General features: G+C 38.9%; 1 protein-coding gene across 3 annotated transcripts in view; it reads right to left on the reverse strand.

Annotated features, from left to right (window-relative positions):
• Positions 1–6,080: 6,080 nt before the first annotated feature.
• The window catches only part of PDS5A (PDS5 cohesin associated factor A), a 133,756-nt gene continuing 122,740 nt past the window's right edge, over positions 6,081–17,096 (reverse strand). For 2 of the 3 annotated variants that reach the window (XM_070372281.1, XM_070372282.1), the window contains exon 33: positions 9,315–16,016. In XM_070372281.1, the coding sequence (XP_070228382.1) occupies positions 16,010–16,016 (7 nt within the window). In that variant the 3' untranslated portion in view covers positions 9,315–16,009. Of the gene's footprint in view, positions 8,734–9,314; positions 16,017–17,096 lie in introns of those variants that run through there. The other variant, XM_070372283.1, reaches the window with a different exon arrangement.

Genomic DNA, 17,096 nt, shown 5'->3' on the forward strand with positions numbered 1-17,096 from the left:
GAAGGGGTAGTACCCACTCCAGTATTCTGGCCTGGAGAATTCCATGGATTGTATAGTCCATGGGGTCGCAAAGAGTCAGACATGACTGAGCGACTTGCGCCAGTGTATGTAAAGTGCAACGCTTTTGGTAAGTTAGTAGTTTTATTAGCTTTGGGTGTAGGACTAAAGGTTGGGCAGAACAAACAGCCTCTTCTCTGTTTCACTTTCTTTTAGTTAAAACAGAGCCAGGACAGACTAGGCAATCAAGGACCAGTACACTCTGATCTGATGGTCAGGGTGGGAAATGTGCTAACTGGCCAATCTCCAAGGTGACTGACCGAATCTTGCCCCATGAAAGGAAGGGGCTCTGTGGAATAAGGAAAATGAAAAGCATCTCAGTGGTGCTGAGCTGTATGAGGCCCAAGGAAGCAACTCTTAATTTGAATTCCTAAGTAGGAAAATATTCTGGCCTTCTTTACCTAATCATCCTGTTCCAACACAAATGAAGGCCTGTGTGTCAGACTCTAATCCTGCAGCGTGGGACCCGTACACAGTCTTTAGAATTCCCCAGCTGGGCTTCTCTTGAGGCACTTGCCCTTCTGAGTATCCAGGAGAGATGGTAAGGCCTCCCAGGCCTGCTGGCCTTTGCAGTTATTTTAAGGCACATTATCATCCTCACCTGTTTCCTGCCACGTGATTGATACTGTGAGATACTCAACCCAGGCCTTCAAGGGTTCCTGCCTGAATTCACAGAACAAAAGTGTCTTTGCATCTGATAAATGTGTGCTGCCATGATTCAGCTTTTCTAGGGGATGAGAAGCTAGTTGCAATGCCAGCCCTTTCTGAGCTTCTCTGGTCAACTATTATTGTTAAAAAGTATTCATTATAAAAACTATTCATTATAAGCATGGATATTAAAGTGAAAGGGAACACAGTGCGAAATGTTTCTAATCTGCTTCTTCCTACTTTCACAACTCTGTTCTCCCCAAAGCCATATGGTAGTGAAGGCCATGGGTTTGTACAGTGGCTTTCTTCTTTTTTAGAAATGCTATCGAAGTATAGTTAATTTACAATAGTGTATTAATTTTGCTGTACAAAGAGTTATTTAGTTTTATATATATATATTATTTTTCATACTCTTTTCCATTATGTTTTATCACAGGATATTGAATATATTTCCTGTGTTATATAGTAGGACCTTGTTGTTTATCTGTAATAATAATTTGCATCTGCTAATCCCAGACTCCTTATCCTTCCCTCCCCAACTCCCCTCCCCTTGGCAACCGCAAGTCTTTTCTCTCTATTTGTGGGTGGGTCTGTTTCGTAGATATGTTCACTTGGGTCGTATTTTAGATCCCACATGTAAGTGATACCCCGTGGTATTTCTCTCCCTCTTTATGGCTTACTTTACATGGCGTACAGTCTCTGGGTCCATCCGTGTTGCTGCAGGTGGCATTGTCTTGTTCGTTACAGCTCAGAGATGCTCCACTGTGTGTTTGCCACGTCTTATTCATCCTTCCATCTGTTGACACGCATTTAGGCTGTCTCCATGTCCTGCTCCTGTAAAGAGTGTTGCTGTGAGCACGGGGGTGCATGTATCTTTTCAAATTAAAATTTTCTTCTGAAATATGCCCAGGAGTGGGATCATATGTTAACTGGATCATAAGTTTTTTTTAGGAACAACCGCACTGTTCTCTATAGTGGCTGCACCCATTTACATTCCTACCTACAGTATAGCAGAGTTCCCTTTTCTTCACACTTTCTTCAGCATTAATAAATTCGTAGACTTTGTAATGATGGCCATTCTGGTGTGAAGTGATATCTCATTGTAGTTTTGATTTGCATTTCTCTAATAATTTGCTATGTTGGGCATATTTTCATGTGCCCATTGGTATCTTTGGATATGTATGTCTCCTTTGGATAAATGTCTATTTAGGTCTTCAGCCCATTTTTCGGTTGGGTTGTTTCTTTTGTGTTAATGAGTTGTGTGAGCTGTTTGTATATTTTGGAAATTAATCCCTTGTCAGCTGCATCATTTGCAAATGTTTTCTCCCAGTCCATAGGTTGTCTTTTCATTTTGTTCATGGTCTCCATTGTTGTGCAAAAGCTTGTAAGTTTGATTCGATCCCATTCATTTATTTTTGCTTTTATTTCTATTGCTTTGGCTGGGCTAAAAAATGCTGGTATGATTTATGTCAGAGAAATTTTTATCACTAATTTTTGCTGTGCTAGGCCTTTATTGCTGCATGCGGGCTTTCTCTAGTTGCAGCAAGTAGAAACTAGTTTTGGTGTGTGGGCCTCTTGTTGCAGAACATAAGCTCTAGGGCGGGTGGTCTTCAGTGGTTGCAGCATGTGGGCTCAGTAGCTGTGGCACATGGGCTTAGTTGATCCATGGCATGTGGGATCTTAGTTTCTGGACCAAGAATCAAATCTGTGTTCCCTACATTGGCAGGCAGATTCTTAACCACTGGACCACCAAGCAAGAACCATAGCATGTTTTGCCTATGTTCTCTTGTAGAAATTTTATGGTGTCATATCTTATATTTAAATCTTTAAGCCATTTTGAACTTATTTTTGTGTATAATGTGAGGGGTGTATTCTAACTCCATTGATTTGCATGCAACTGTCCAACCTTCCCAACACCACTTGCTGAAGAGACTGTCTTCTCCCCGTTGTATATTCTTGCTTCCTTTGTGGAAGATTAACTGGCTGTAGTGTGTGGGTTTATTCCTGGGCTCTGTTCTGTTGTTCTATATGTCTGTTTTTGTATTTGTATTTTGTGTTTGTAGAATACCATGTTGTTTTGATTAAAGTAGATTTGTAGTGTTGTCTAAAGTCTAGGAAGTTTATGCCTCCTGCTTTGTCGTTTTTCTTCAGGATTGCTTTGGCAATCATGGGCTTTTATGGTTCCATATAAATTTCAGGATTATTTTTTTTCCAGTTCTGTGAAAAGCATCATGGGTAATTTGATAGGAAACAGATTAGATCTGTAGATTGCTTTCAGTGGGATGGCCATTTTAACAAGGTTAATTCTTCCAGTCCAGGAGCATGGGATATCTTTCCGTATCTTTGAATCATTTTCAGTTTTCTTTATTAATGTTTGTAGTTCTCAGCATGGAAGTCTTTTAGCTACTTGATGAGGTTTATTCCTTTTACTTTTTGTATGTGATTTTAAAAGGGATTATTTGTTCACATTCCCTTTCTGATATTTCATTGCTTGTGTAAAGAAATGTAACCAATTTTTGTATGTTAATCTTATATCCTGTTACCTTGCTGAATTTGTTGATCAGTTCTAGGAGTTTTTGTGTGGAGTCTTTGGAGTTTTCTATATATACTATGTCATCTGTATTGAATGACAATTTTGCCTCTTCCCTACCAATCTGAATACCTTTTATTTCTTTTTCTTGCCTGATTGCTTTGTGGCTTTCTTCTTTTTTCCACTTAATTTTTATGGAATGCTTGTAATTTCCTTCATTCTTCCATAGGAACTGTAAAATTTAGGTAGCTCTGATCTTCAAAACACAATGCCAGAATTATCAGTATGAGAGAAAATACACATTAGTGAAAATCAGGCCTTTGGACACATTTCATTGCCATTTATGTTACCATTGTGATGAAAAAGTGGGATTAGCAGGAGGCTGGAATTGATGTAATAGACTTCTGGAAAGAGGCAGGCCCTGCTGCCCATAATTCTAAGCTTCCCTTGGCAGGACATGCTTCGTAATGGTCAGTTGTACAGCAATTAAAAGAACCTCCTTGTAAAATGTTCACAAGAAGGTAGTTTTAAAGGTATCAGCCTTCTGCCTTCCAGCTCTTAACCTGAGGTGGGTGGCGAAGGGGCAGGTTACTCGTCTCTGTGGCTGACCTTTCTCTTGGAATGTACACTCCATTGTAGGCAGGTAAAGCCAGGTGGTGAAACTGCCAAGACTTTTCTGGGAGGGAAAGTGTTTCAGGAGATTTTTGGAGTTTGGGGTAGGTGGCATTGAGGTGATCTCTTCTGGAAAAGTTCAGAATAAAACTGAGTCTTTGAAGGGTTGCTGCCTGGGTCCCCATCAAAATTTGCTTCTTGGAGCTCACTAAAACCCTAGTTTGTCCAAAGAAGCCACAGAATTTGTGCTTTATATGGGGGTGCATTCAGGATGGCAGGCAACCAAGGTTTGGGGGCTGGGACCAGGTGCTCCAGGCTTCCCAGGTGGCGCTAGTGGTGAAGAATCCGCCTGCCAATGCCGGAGATGAAAGAGATGTGGAAAGAGATGTGGATTCCCAAACAGGTTGGGAAGATGCCCTGGAGTCAGAAATGGCAACCCACTCCAGTATTCTTGCCTGGAGAATCCCATGGATAGAGGAGCCTGGTTGGTTATAGTCCTACATACAGTCAGATACAACTGAGTGACTGAACATGCACACCAGCTGCTCCAGTCTGAACAGAGCAGTGTTTTGCACAAGTGCTCAGGTAGTATATGTGTATGTTGTTCAAACAGCCATCTCATCTGCCCCCTAGTCCACTTCTATGGTTACTTCCTCCCAGGCCACGCTGAATCTGGAGAGCCGACTCCTGCGTCAGTTTCGGCCCAATCATTTTTAGGGACCTACATGCTCAAACAGTTCTCAGAATAGCACTTCTCTAGAAAAGGTAAGAAGGCAATGGCACCCCACTCCAGTACTCTTGCCTGGAAAATCCCATGGATGGAGGAGCCTGGTAGGCTACAGTCCATGGGGTCACTAAGAGTCGGACACGACTGAGCGACTTCCCTTTCACTTTTCACTTTCATGCATTGGAGAAGGAAATGGCAACCCACTCCAGTGTTCTTGCCTGGAGGATCCCAGGGACGGGAGAGCCTGGTGGGCTGCCATCTATGGGGTCACACAGAGTCGGACACGACTGAAGCGACTTAGCAGCAGCAGCAGCAGCAGCAAAGGTAAGGATTTTCTGCTTCTACTGCACCCATGAGGTCTCACATCCAGGCATGTGCCACCTGGACAGCCATATATGCCCGTGTTGTGCTATTAGCTTTATATCGCTAGTCCTCCTAAGGCATCTTAGTGTTTTTAATGCCAGCCCCCACCACTGAGCTGTCTGTACGGAATGGTTACCTCCAACCCTTACATTTTTTTTTGTGGCTTCCACAGATCTGAACTTTGCACTAAGGTGCTCCTGTGTATAACTGACTTCCAGGTGATCCCTTTTCAAGCTTCTGGAAGAATGGATACAGTGTTGTTTCTTAGAGGGATGCATGGGATGTTTCCTGGAGAAAGGAGTAACTAGAGAATGAAGGGGAGGAAAGTGTCTTAAGTTGGAATCAGCATTGATCACAAAATGTTATTTGAGAAATACCCCCCAAATTAAAGTCCTGATCACTCCCCCAAAATTCAAGTCCTGATCAACCGCTTGCCTGACTTGTGTTCCTGTCGGACTCTGAAATAAGCACAAGTGAAGGATATTATTACTCTTAAATGGAAATGAAAGATTGGAGCTCTGGTTTACAGATTGAGTGTCTGATTATACTCATTTCCACTGTCGCTGGCTTGTAGCAAACTTTTAGCTTCTTGTAGGCAAAGCTATTATTATTTAGGCAGGTTGCAAAGATTCTTGTCAGACTGCTGGAGACTTGGGTCACTAGTGGTTTCTACTGACCGTTATTTATATGAATGAAAAGTATCAACGTGTGGAATAACAATCCCACTGAGGGTCAAGTACAGAAACCAGTCATGATAGCTTCTCTTACTTCTCATTCTGTCCACCTCTTATTCCACATACATGTATGTAATCTGCTTTTTCTCTGTGAATTAGCTTTTGAAGTAAATGTACATGTTCAGAATTTGCAATAAAAAGGTATATCAACAGGTTAGTTTCAATGGAAGGCCACGTTTAAGTTCTTAAAAGACAATTTCTAAAGTTTCCCAGATGCCTGTAAGAACTCATCCTGTTATATTCTCCCTCAGTCACTGTAAGCCATGTAGTCAGAAGTCTGAAGGTGGCCTTTGTTTCCTTATGGGGATGTGCGAAGTCCAGAATCTAAACAGAAAATGTGCAAAGACATTTTATCAGCTTGCGACATACCAAGAGGGTACATGAATACTCAGGGTTCCACACTACTATATAATGCTGCATTTCTTGGTTTTATTTGAAACAATGCATATTTTTAGCATTTTATGGTAGGATTTTACACTTGTCATTTACACAAATTACAAGGTTCTCTTCAAGTCTTTTAAAAAATTTTTTAAAAATTCAGCCCATGTGCAGCACAAGAATATGCAAAACTACTTTACATTATACACACTTTTTATCAAAGGAGATACAAAATTCTGGCTTGTAGTTTTAGACAAATACAAGAAGCTTCAAACTAGACACAAAGGGTTAACATTAATTCTCAAATATAAGTCTGCACTTTGTGTTGTATTTCTCTGAGATGTGAATACCAAATTCCTAAGAGATTTTACTTTTTCCTTTTTCAAAGGAAAAATGACAAATTTCCCTTAAGTCCCTCCCCATCAGCTCAGTCCTACTCTCCCATCCCTTAGTGCCAGACACTTGCTTCGTATTAAAAAAAATCCAAGGTGGGCCATTTACATTTTGTATATGGACCAGATCCTTTTAGCTAACTTCTCTCTTGCAAAAATCTAAGCAGCCATAACTGATGGGAATGGCTGCTACACTACGTTAGCTATGACTTCACGCTAGGTAATCTAGTCAGCTATGATGCTGAATGATCAGTTAAAAGGAGACGAGAGAGAGGCGGCCTCTACCAGTGTGCTTTTTATTGGTGGCAAATTGGTGGCCTTAAGAATCAAGCTGTCTGATGCTAAGAGAACTTCAACATCTAAACAGAACATGCCCACTGATGGCTTGAGGGACTTCTCTGATGCTTATGCATAGATATTCTTTTTCAGCATGTTGGAGGCAATATCTTATCTTTCTAAAGGATTATGAAGAGGCAATAAGGAAGAGTAGAACTTTTTCTGCCCTTTTAAAAGGTAATATCTGGTATCCATTGTTCCCTAGCCATCATCCAATACCTAAATGTGTGTATATGCATATTTAAGAGAATTATCCATCTTTCAGTCAGTCAGTATACAGCCAACTCTTGATTACCTATGAGAACATTAAGTGACATTTACTACCAACAAATTTTACATTTAACATTATCATCCTTTTTGGACACAGGTCATGTTCACTCTTTACATCTCACGTAGACTTACAGCCTGTCAAGACCAAGTTATCACACAAACATTTATGTCCTCAAACCCACGCCAGGTGTGAGTAAGGACACTGAGCACATTCAGATGGGGCTTCGGGGAAAGGGCTTAAGTGGAGAGTGGGGGCAGGTGAGAAAGGACCAATCTCGAGTTCCTCCTGAATTAGCTCTTACGGTATGCTTTGTTACTTTAATTTTATGATTAATTACGTGATTTTATGCAAAATCCAAAACCTGAGGCATAGTCACTGTTTTGTATAGATAATGGAGAGTTGACTGTAATCATGTTGTTTCTTTATAACTTTAGCCCTTTCACATAAAAACTGCACAGGAAAACATAATGTGATAAAAAGATTAAAAAAGACTACCATATGACATCTAGAAGCATTTATTTTATGCAAAAAACTTAAATATGAATATGTGTACACGAAAAGTGCACACATTACCTATGCTGAACAATGCCAAGAAACAATATATTGATGCAATAGTTGTCTTCAAAAATAAACATAAAAACGGAGCCCAGACTGGCAGACAAAAGCAAAACACTTATTCCCAACAGCACAATGCTGAAATTGATAGCAATCCTAAGCACCTCCCACTTTCCTTACAAAGCTGCCAAAGTCCAACTATTTAAAAAGAATTGACTTTTTTTTACATCAATAATAAAAATCTGGTGACAAACATTATAAAACCAAATGCTGGACAGTTTTTACTCCTTTAAAATTTCAAATATTCCAACATAATCACAGGAGTAAAAACCACTTTAAAGTGATATGCTTTATGAAACAGACAACAATATGTACATTTATTGCAAATTATATTAAACTAAAATGGAGGGGAAATCAAAATATGAAGTGATATGAAATCAATAATAATTTTAATTATTTTCTCACTCTGATAAAAATCAGAAAGCAACATTTATAAAATTGCCACCACATCACTTTTCATAGCAGGGAACTGAAATCTGTACATCTCATTTTGCAGAAAAGTAGGCAGGCAGAAAGAATTATACATAAAAGTTTCCAAAAGGAAAAAAAAAAGACATTTAATCTGATTTCTCTTCTTCTAAAAAATTAATTCAGTAGACTTCTATTTTTTTTTTTCTTGTGTAACACGGGAAATTCCTGGCTCTAAAATTGATGAATTTTCATTGTCAGTGTAAGGACATCCTGTTACTTTCTTTAAAATAAAGACTGCAGCATGGAAATTAATGGTGTATTATGCCGTTAAACTCCAGATATGCAGGAACTGGAACCAAGTGTTAAGCAATTTGCTTAATTATTGACTTTTCATAAGAAAAGTCTGGGGGGAGGGTGGAAAAAGAGTTGCTTTTAGCCTCTCTCTCAAGAGTTTCTGCTGTACATTTCCATCAAAGGAGTTGTGGTCATGTGAAAAAAGGAAGTAATAGCTTTTTTCAGTTTTCAAGGCAGAAAGTGTGTTCTGAAGTTAGCTTCATTTTCTGTTCAAGATCATTCTGAATCCAAGTTTTTGCAGAAGCTAGAGCCTGCTTCTGTTTGGCCTTCATTTTCTCCCTTTGCAAATAAATTTTTCTTTTTACCTTGGGGATAGGAGTAGAAGAAAACAATGTTAGTAAGATAAAAACAGGAAAACAAACCATACATAATTTCTTTTCTATAGTTATTATCTAAAATCTGAAAACATTTTTTTCATTTTTCACATGAGACTTTACTTGATTTATGAATCTTTTCCTAAACTATATAAAAACAAAATACCAATTAAGAAGTTTTTATAAGCATTGCTACCCAATGCCCAATTTGCTTATTACTACAATAAAACACTAAAAGCTATTTGAAATAATTTTTAATACTTCCAAAATTATTAGACAACTATGGCAAAATGAATTTAAAAAGCAGCAAAAGTTCTGTTCTTTAGTGTACTAAAAAAGGAGGAAAATTTAGTTTAATTCTGCTATGAAGACTCTCCCATTGATTCTATTTCCCATAAAGGGAGGGAAAATTATGACCCCTGGAGGATGAAGTAATGGGATAGGGTCTCTTCTTCTTCTCCCTTCATCTACTCTCTAAGGGGTGAGGGAGTGGTAGGTGGGGAAAACTGAGCATGCTGGAGTTCTGGTCTGTGTGAGGTTATTTGTTCAATTTAGGGGCAAAGTACTAGTAGTTACCTAGCTTATGTCATCCCACATTTGGGGGTGGGGTGGAAAGTCATGGCTTGCAGGATCTCAGTTCCTGGGCCAGGGACTGAACCTGGGCCAGGGCAGTGAAAACCAGGAAGCCTAATCACTAGGCCGCCAGGAAACTCCTTATCATTCCACATTTTTAATCAGCCATTGAGACTGTGTCTCCTTGACGATTCCAAACTTGGGAAAGAAAGATAAGGGGGATGTTTACTTATATTCCCAAACCCCAATGTTATATATACCTTTTATAAAGATAACAATGCTAACAACAAAAAAAGTTATCTAAGATTCTTATACAGTATTAATTTGTTATAATAGAATATAATAATATATCAAAGAATCCTCTACAAACTGCCTGCTGCACCTTCAGGAAGCTTCCCTTGACTAGCTCGGAGTCCTCAGTATCTTTCTGGCTGCTCTCACAGACTAACGATCCAGGTCACTGGAAGAATTTCCTGGACTTGGTTCTATGTCCCAAAGTGAACTGCCATCACTTCCAAGCACTTGGCTTCTGAAAAATTTCATATTATTTTGATAAAAATTCACTTGAATTTTATAATACTGAAGAACTAATATATGATTGTTTAATACATAAGGAAACATATTTAGGGGATACTTCTAAAATATAAATTTGTGATGTGAGGAAACTTTCTCAGTATACAAATGAGCACAGGAAACCAGTAAATTCTTTGCTTAATAAATATTCCAAGATTCTTGAATACTCTAATACTAAGCATACTACACAAAACACGTTAATCCAAAACTGCTGTTATCCTATTGATAAATTCCTTAAATTCAGTTTTCCCATATGTCCCAAGTTTAAGGATTGCATCTCTATGGGTGTTTATTGATATTTTCTTGTCCATGGAAGAATTTGGTCTTAAAGGTAAATAAAACATACTAAACAATCAGGACACCTATAAAAACACATTTTCAGTGCAAAACATTTCGGATTGTTTGCCATTTGGATAATAGTTTAAAAACAAAGGAAAAACAAGTGAACTAATAACTGAAAAGATGGTGAATCCTCCATTCTCAAACTCAGGAGGCCAACATTAAGTGTCCAGTTGTACAGATACTATTTCCCAACTACAGTATACAAATGGCTGAGTTTTATAAACCTACAGAGTAAATTCAAGGAATTTTCTCAAAAGAATTAACAATTTCAAATGCAGCCCAAAATATAAACAGGAATGTTTGTTGGAACACACACACAGAAGCTGATGGGAATACATTTATTGCAAAAATCCAAAGGGACCTAAAAAATCCTACAGGTATGTTTACAAGTCAAAACCCTGAATTACTAAATGAATTATGTAAGTAGAAATCATACTAAACATTATTATTTACTCAATGTTGTCAGTGAGAGGACCTAATAAGAGGAATTCTAGAGGGGTGTGCACTTGCTGCAGTAAGTGATGGCCGTGCTATGTAAATGGCTGCAGAAGCTACCACTTAAGGGTCCTGCTTTATAGGGCTGGATTAATGGGGTTACAAACAAAGCATCTAGACTGTAGCTGAAATATACTAGGGCCTCAAAATTGCTTTTCATTAATTAGTTAATCAGTTCAGTTCAGTCACTCAGTCATGTCCAGCTCTTTGCGACCCCATGAATCACAGCACGCCAGGCGTCCCTGTCCATCACCAACTTCTGGAGTTTACCCAAACTCATGTCCATCGAGTCGGTGATGCCATCCAGCCATCTCATCCTCTGTCATCCCCTTCTCCTCCTGCCCCCAATCCCTCCCAGCATTAGAACACCCAGGACTGATCTCCTTTAGGATGGACTGGTTGGATCTCCTTGCAGTCCAAGGGACTCTCAAGAGTCTTCTCCAACACCACAGTTCAAAAGCATCAATTCTTCAGCGCTCAGCTTTATAGTCCAACTCTCACATCCATGCATGACCACTGGAAAAACCATAGCCTTGACTAGATGGACCTTTGTTGGCAAAGTAATGTCTCTGCTTTTGAATATGCTATCTCGGTTGGTCATAACTTTCCTTCCAAGGAGTAAGCGTCTTTTAATTTCATGGCTGCAGTCACCATCTGCAGTGATTTTGGAGCCCCCCAAAATAAAGTCTGACACTGTTTCCCCGTCTATTTCCCATGAAGTGATGGGACCAGATGCCATGATTTTCGTTTTCTGAATGTTGAGCTTTAAGCCAACATTTTCACTCTCCTCTTTCACTTTCATCAAGAGGATTTTTTTCAGTTCCTCTTCATTTTCTGCCATAAGGGTGGTGTCATCTGCATATCTGAGGTTATTGATAGTTCTCCCGGCAATCTTGATTCCAGCTTGTGCTTCCTCCAGCCCAGCGTTTCTCATGATGTATTCTGCACAGAAGTTAAATAAGCAGGGTGACAATATACAGCCTTGATGGGCTCCTTTTCCTATTTGGAACCAGTCTGTTGTTCCATGTCCAGTTCTAACTGCTGCTTCCTGACGTGCGTATAGATTTCTCAGGAGGCAGGGAGGGTGGTCTGGTATTCCCATCTCTTTCAGAACTTTCCAGTTTATTGTGATCCACACAGTCAAAGGCATAGTCAATAAAGCAGAAATACATGTTTTTCTGGAATTCACTTCCTTTTTCCATGATCCAGTGGATGTTGGCACTGATGTTGGCAATGTGGTCAATAAAGTTTAATAATCATAAAATACGCTAAGAGTATAAATACCAAGTAATAAAATTGGGCCAGTTTTCTGGAGGTGATGCTAGTAGTACCCAGTGTAGACTGACTGACTACCTTGAGGAGATCTGACACTCAGATCTAAAAGGAGAGATGGCATATAGGAGGTAGGATAATGCCAGGAAAGGCTCTTTTCAGATGTTAATGTAAAGACAGTTGTGACCAGAGCAGCAACGGACCATCAGTGAAGTGAGAAATTAAGTAAAATGTGTGAAGAGTAATGCAAGGTAAAGAAAAAGACTGACAAAGTAGCGTCTGGAGTTAGATACTAGGGTCACAGAGAGGCACAGTATGCCCGGCCTTGTTTCTCAAAGGCTTACATTCAAGCTGAAAATCTGGGGCCAAATTAAATTACTTTTAGCACAGTGATCCAGACCCAGCTCTGGTTCCACAATGCAAGGACCCCAGGCTACACTTCAAGTTGCCAGGGCAGTAAATGACCTGATCCTACCACCACTCTGGGTTCATTCTTAGCTCAGAAATGCAGTGCTTGATGGCTGTCAGCATTGGCAACCCTGTCTCTTTTATTAATTACATGGGTGAAAGTGTACTGATAATCTTAACAGGCTGATTCAAGGTGTTTATATTAGCTCTGTATTCTGAATTGTTCAGTCATGTGGCTTTAACTTGTATCTGATTCTCACTGGGTCTCAGGAAAATACAGGTGAGATATCAAATCAGAAAATACAGGTAAGATGTCAAATCAATTGCAGGTAATTTTTGCACTTAATGAAAAGTATGTTTAGAAACTTACAGGAAGGTGAAAGCTAGAGTTTCCCATGAAATAAAAATAAAATCGGCACCTTCAGAATTTTGACCAGTGTTTTGTCCAGCTAAAGGCGAGAACAATAGCTGAGTCACAAGGAACTTCTGTTTAGTGTGTCTACTCCTTTTACTTGGTGGTGGTGGTGCTTCAGTTGCTAGAGTGACCCTTTGTGACCCCATGAACTGCAGCACATCAGGCTTCCTTGTCCTTTACCAACTCCCGAAGCTTGCTCAAACTCATGTCCATCGAGTCGGTGATGCCATCCAACCATCTCATCCTCTGTCACCCCAATTTCGCTCCTGCCCTCAGTCTTTTCCAGCATCAGGGTCTTTTCCAATGAGTTAGCTCTTTGTATCAGGTGGCCAAAGTATTGGAGCTCAGCTTCAGCATCAGTCCTTCCAATGAATATTCAGGGTGGATTCCCTTTAGGATGGACTGGTTTGATCTTCTTGCTGTCCAAGGGACTCTTAAGAGTCTTCTCCAACACCAGTTTGAAAGCATCAATTCTTCGATGCTGGCTCAGTGTTCTTTATGGACCAACTCTCACATCCACACATGACTAGTGGAAAAATCACAGCTTTGACTATATGGACCTTTGCTGGCAAGGTGATGTCTGCTTTTTTTTTTTTTTAATATAAATTTATTTAATTGGAAGCTAATTACTTTACAATATTGTATTGGTTTTGCCATACATCAACATGAATCTGCCACAGGTATACACGTGTTCCCCATCGTGAACTCCCCTCCCTCTACCCTCCCCATACCAATATACTGTCATAGCGTTTCTGCTAGGAGAAAGTGTCTGAATTGTGTGGCTTCAGTCACTGTCTGCAGTGATTTTGAAGCCCAAGAAAATAAAGTCTGTCACTGTTTCCACTTTCCCCCCTCTATTTGCCATGAAGTGCTACACATTAAAACATCTCTTTACACATTAAGAGGAGAAACAAATAAGAGTTCTGAATGTTCATGGTTTAGAGAAGAAATATTACCAACTGGAACTGTCTCTATTAACAATACAGTGTTAATAAGGGACACGACCAGGATTCAAAACCCCTGCTCTGTGTAGCACCAACCAGGTGGCCTGGGAAAGTAACTGTTTCAGGTCTAACCTCCTTATTTCTAACATACAGTTGGTACTTGCTTTTTTTTTTTAATTTTATTTTTAAGCTTTACATAATTGTATTAGTTTTGCCAAATATCAAAATGAATCCGCCACAGGTATACATGTGTTCCCCATCCTGAACCCTCCTCCCTCCCCAGGTACTTGCTTTATAAAGATGGTTGCCTTAAATAGACGTTTAACAACCTTTCCCTATTACCACTATTATTTCTACCAATATACCGAAAACCCCACACATTATTCCACCTACTATTCACTGCAGTCCTTCAATGCTCTCATAGTGTTACGTGCTTCATTTAAGTTTGGCACTTTCAAGAACATCTGATCTCTCCCTTGGTTTTCTCCCTCTCTAAAGCTGATAATGCCAGGGCTTATCTCTGCATGAATTCTGAAATAGGTTTAAAAGGTGACTATAGTTTTTGTCTGATTTAAACTATGATTATTTTAATAAACTAGCTTCTTATGTAATAATTTTAAAAATTAACTGTATGCAAACATTTTCCACTTTATGGGATAAAGTTTCACATATATAAACTACATTAGTTATAAAGTCTTTTCAAAGTATCCTCTATTAAACTAGTTTTGTATGCATGTATAGTACTCATAGAATTAAGACTAAATTTTACCTTAATAGGACAATATAATATGGACTCCAGAGTGACAATGTCTGGTTTTAATCCTGCCTCTCTACTTTGCTTATTCATGTAAGCAAAGGGACCAAAAGCTGCACAGACTCTCTATTCTTGGATTTCTTCCTCTTTATAAACTAGGGATAATGACAGTACTTACCCATGTAGCGAAGTTTTAAGCACTTAATAGGTTAACAAAGAGTTTAGAATTGAGCCTGACTAATAATAAGCAGTGTATTAGTGTTAACTATTATCAGTCTTCTGTAACAATTTTTTAAGTGAAACAAAATATGTAACATAAAATTTACAATTTTAATCACTCTTATGTACACAGTTTGGTGTGCATTAAGTACATTTACACTGTTGTACAATCACTGCCATTTATCTCTATTAGGCTGGTACAAAAGTAATTGTGGTTTCAGACCTTGAATTTTAAATCATTATAACTAGGTTCAAACACATCTTTATTAATCAAAATAGGAACCAACACATTTTTTCCCAACTAACACATTTTTGTCAACAAAAAATGAGTTTATTCCTGTATGTAAAAATTTGTGCTTCAGGATTCAACAAACTCTTAGAAAACATTTTCTGCCTCCTGTTGGCTGTGGTAGCATTTTCCTTGCAGAAAACTGTAGAGATGCTTAAAGACGTAGTAGTCAACCAGTGAGAGGTCAGGTGAATATGGTGAATGAGGCAAAACTTCATGGCCCAATTTGTTTAAGTGTTGGTTTTGCGATGTGTGGTGGAGAACTGTCAGGGAGCAGAACTGGACCATTCTGTTGACTAATCCTGGCTGCAGGCATCGTGGTTTTCAGTGCATCTCATCGATTGTTGAGCATACTTCTCAGATGTAAGGGCTTTGCCAGTATTCAGAAAGCTGAATACGAGCAGCAGACCACCAGACAGTGACCATGACGTTTTTTTTGTGCAAGTCTGGTTTTGGGAAGTGCTTTTGGGGCTTCTTCTTGGTCCAACCATTGAGCTGGTCGTCGCCAGTTGTCAAATAAAATCCACTTTTTGTCGCCTGTCACAATAACCTGAGAAATGGTTCCTTGTTGTTGCATAGAATAAGAGAAGATGACATTTCAAAATGACAACTTTTGATTTGCAGTCAGCTCATGAGCCACCCACTTATCGAGCCTTTTCACCTTTGCAATTTGCTTCAAGTGCCAAACAGCCGTAGAATGGTTGACGGCGAGTTCTTCGGCAACTTCTTGTGTAGTTGCAAGAGGATAAGCTACGATGATTGCTTTCAACCGGTCATTGTCCACTTCTGATGCCCTGCCACTATGCTCCTCATCTTCAAGGCTGTTGTCTCCTTTGCAAAATTTCTTGAACCACCACTGCACTGTACGTTCATTAGCAGTTCCTGGGCCAAGTGTGTTGTTGACTTTGTGAGTTGTCTCCGCTGTTTTACAACCCATTTTGAACTTAAAATCGTTTGAATTTGCTTTTTGTCTAACATCATTTCTACAGTCTACAATAAATGCAATGTCATTAGCAAAAAAAAAAAAAGCAAGAAATGCACATTAAAATGATGTAAAACATAAATACATTTATTTAAGAATGTATATGAATATCAAAGAGCAGAGTTCAATAACACAAACCTGCAATTACTTTTGCACAACCTAATAAACAATATTAGGATTAATGTTTTAATAGAATATTTTCATCCTCCCAAACTGAAATGCCGTATCTATTAAACAGCAATGCCTAGTCCCCCACCCCCATCCCCTGGCAACCACCTCATTCTGCCTCTATGAATTTAATTGGACTACTCTAGGATTTCATGTAAGTGGAATCATACACTGTTTGTCCTTTTGGGTCTGGCTTATTTCACTTAGCATAATGAATGTCTTTAAGGTTCATCCATATTGTAGCATGAGTCAGAATTTCACTGCTTTATGTAGTAATAAAAATAATTCTTATGTTTTTATCAGTCAATAGACCTAGAGTGAAAGTTTTTCTGCTCTCTTCTGGCTGGGAAGTATATTCTTGGAGGGCAAGAATCTATCTATTTTGGATACTTATGTATTGCCAACACCCAGCACAATGATGGCAGTCTAATCTGTCTGTATTTGTTAGAAGAACAAATGAGAAGTGTAAAGAGCAATACTCATCTGCCTATAATGCGTTTATTTCTATGCAAGAGGATATCGTGAGTAATATAGAGTTTCTGGAGTAATTAGGTTTCCAAACAAAAGTCATAATGCTAGAATTTAAGGGCAGAGTTGTATATTAGATTCAGGAAAGAATGGAAAAGACAAAAGGAAGCCTGGCAGAAAGTTTCAGAATGTCCTTCCATGTTTTGTTAGCCATGAATTAATAGTTAATAAATCAATCAGAAGTTTCTAAGATATGTGCACAGTATTTATTCTACTGAAGTACTATCATGAACACCTGTCACAAAGAATTTTGTATTGTGTGTAACACATCGCCCAACCAATCTACTAACTGGCATACTTAAGACTTCTAAGGTATCTTTTCACTCTTAAAAGATATTTTAAGATTTTTCAGAAGGCCCAAAGCCATTTTAAATCAAGAGCAGTTTCTGGCA

The sequence above is a fragment of the Bos mutus genome, chromosome 6 (genome assembly GCF_027580195.1).
Source record: "Bos mutus isolate GX-2022 chromosome 6, NWIPB_WYAK_1.1, whole genome shotgun sequence".
NCBI classification, from domain to species: domain Eukaryota; kingdom Metazoa; phylum Chordata; class Mammalia; order Artiodactyla; family Bovidae; genus Bos; species Bos mutus.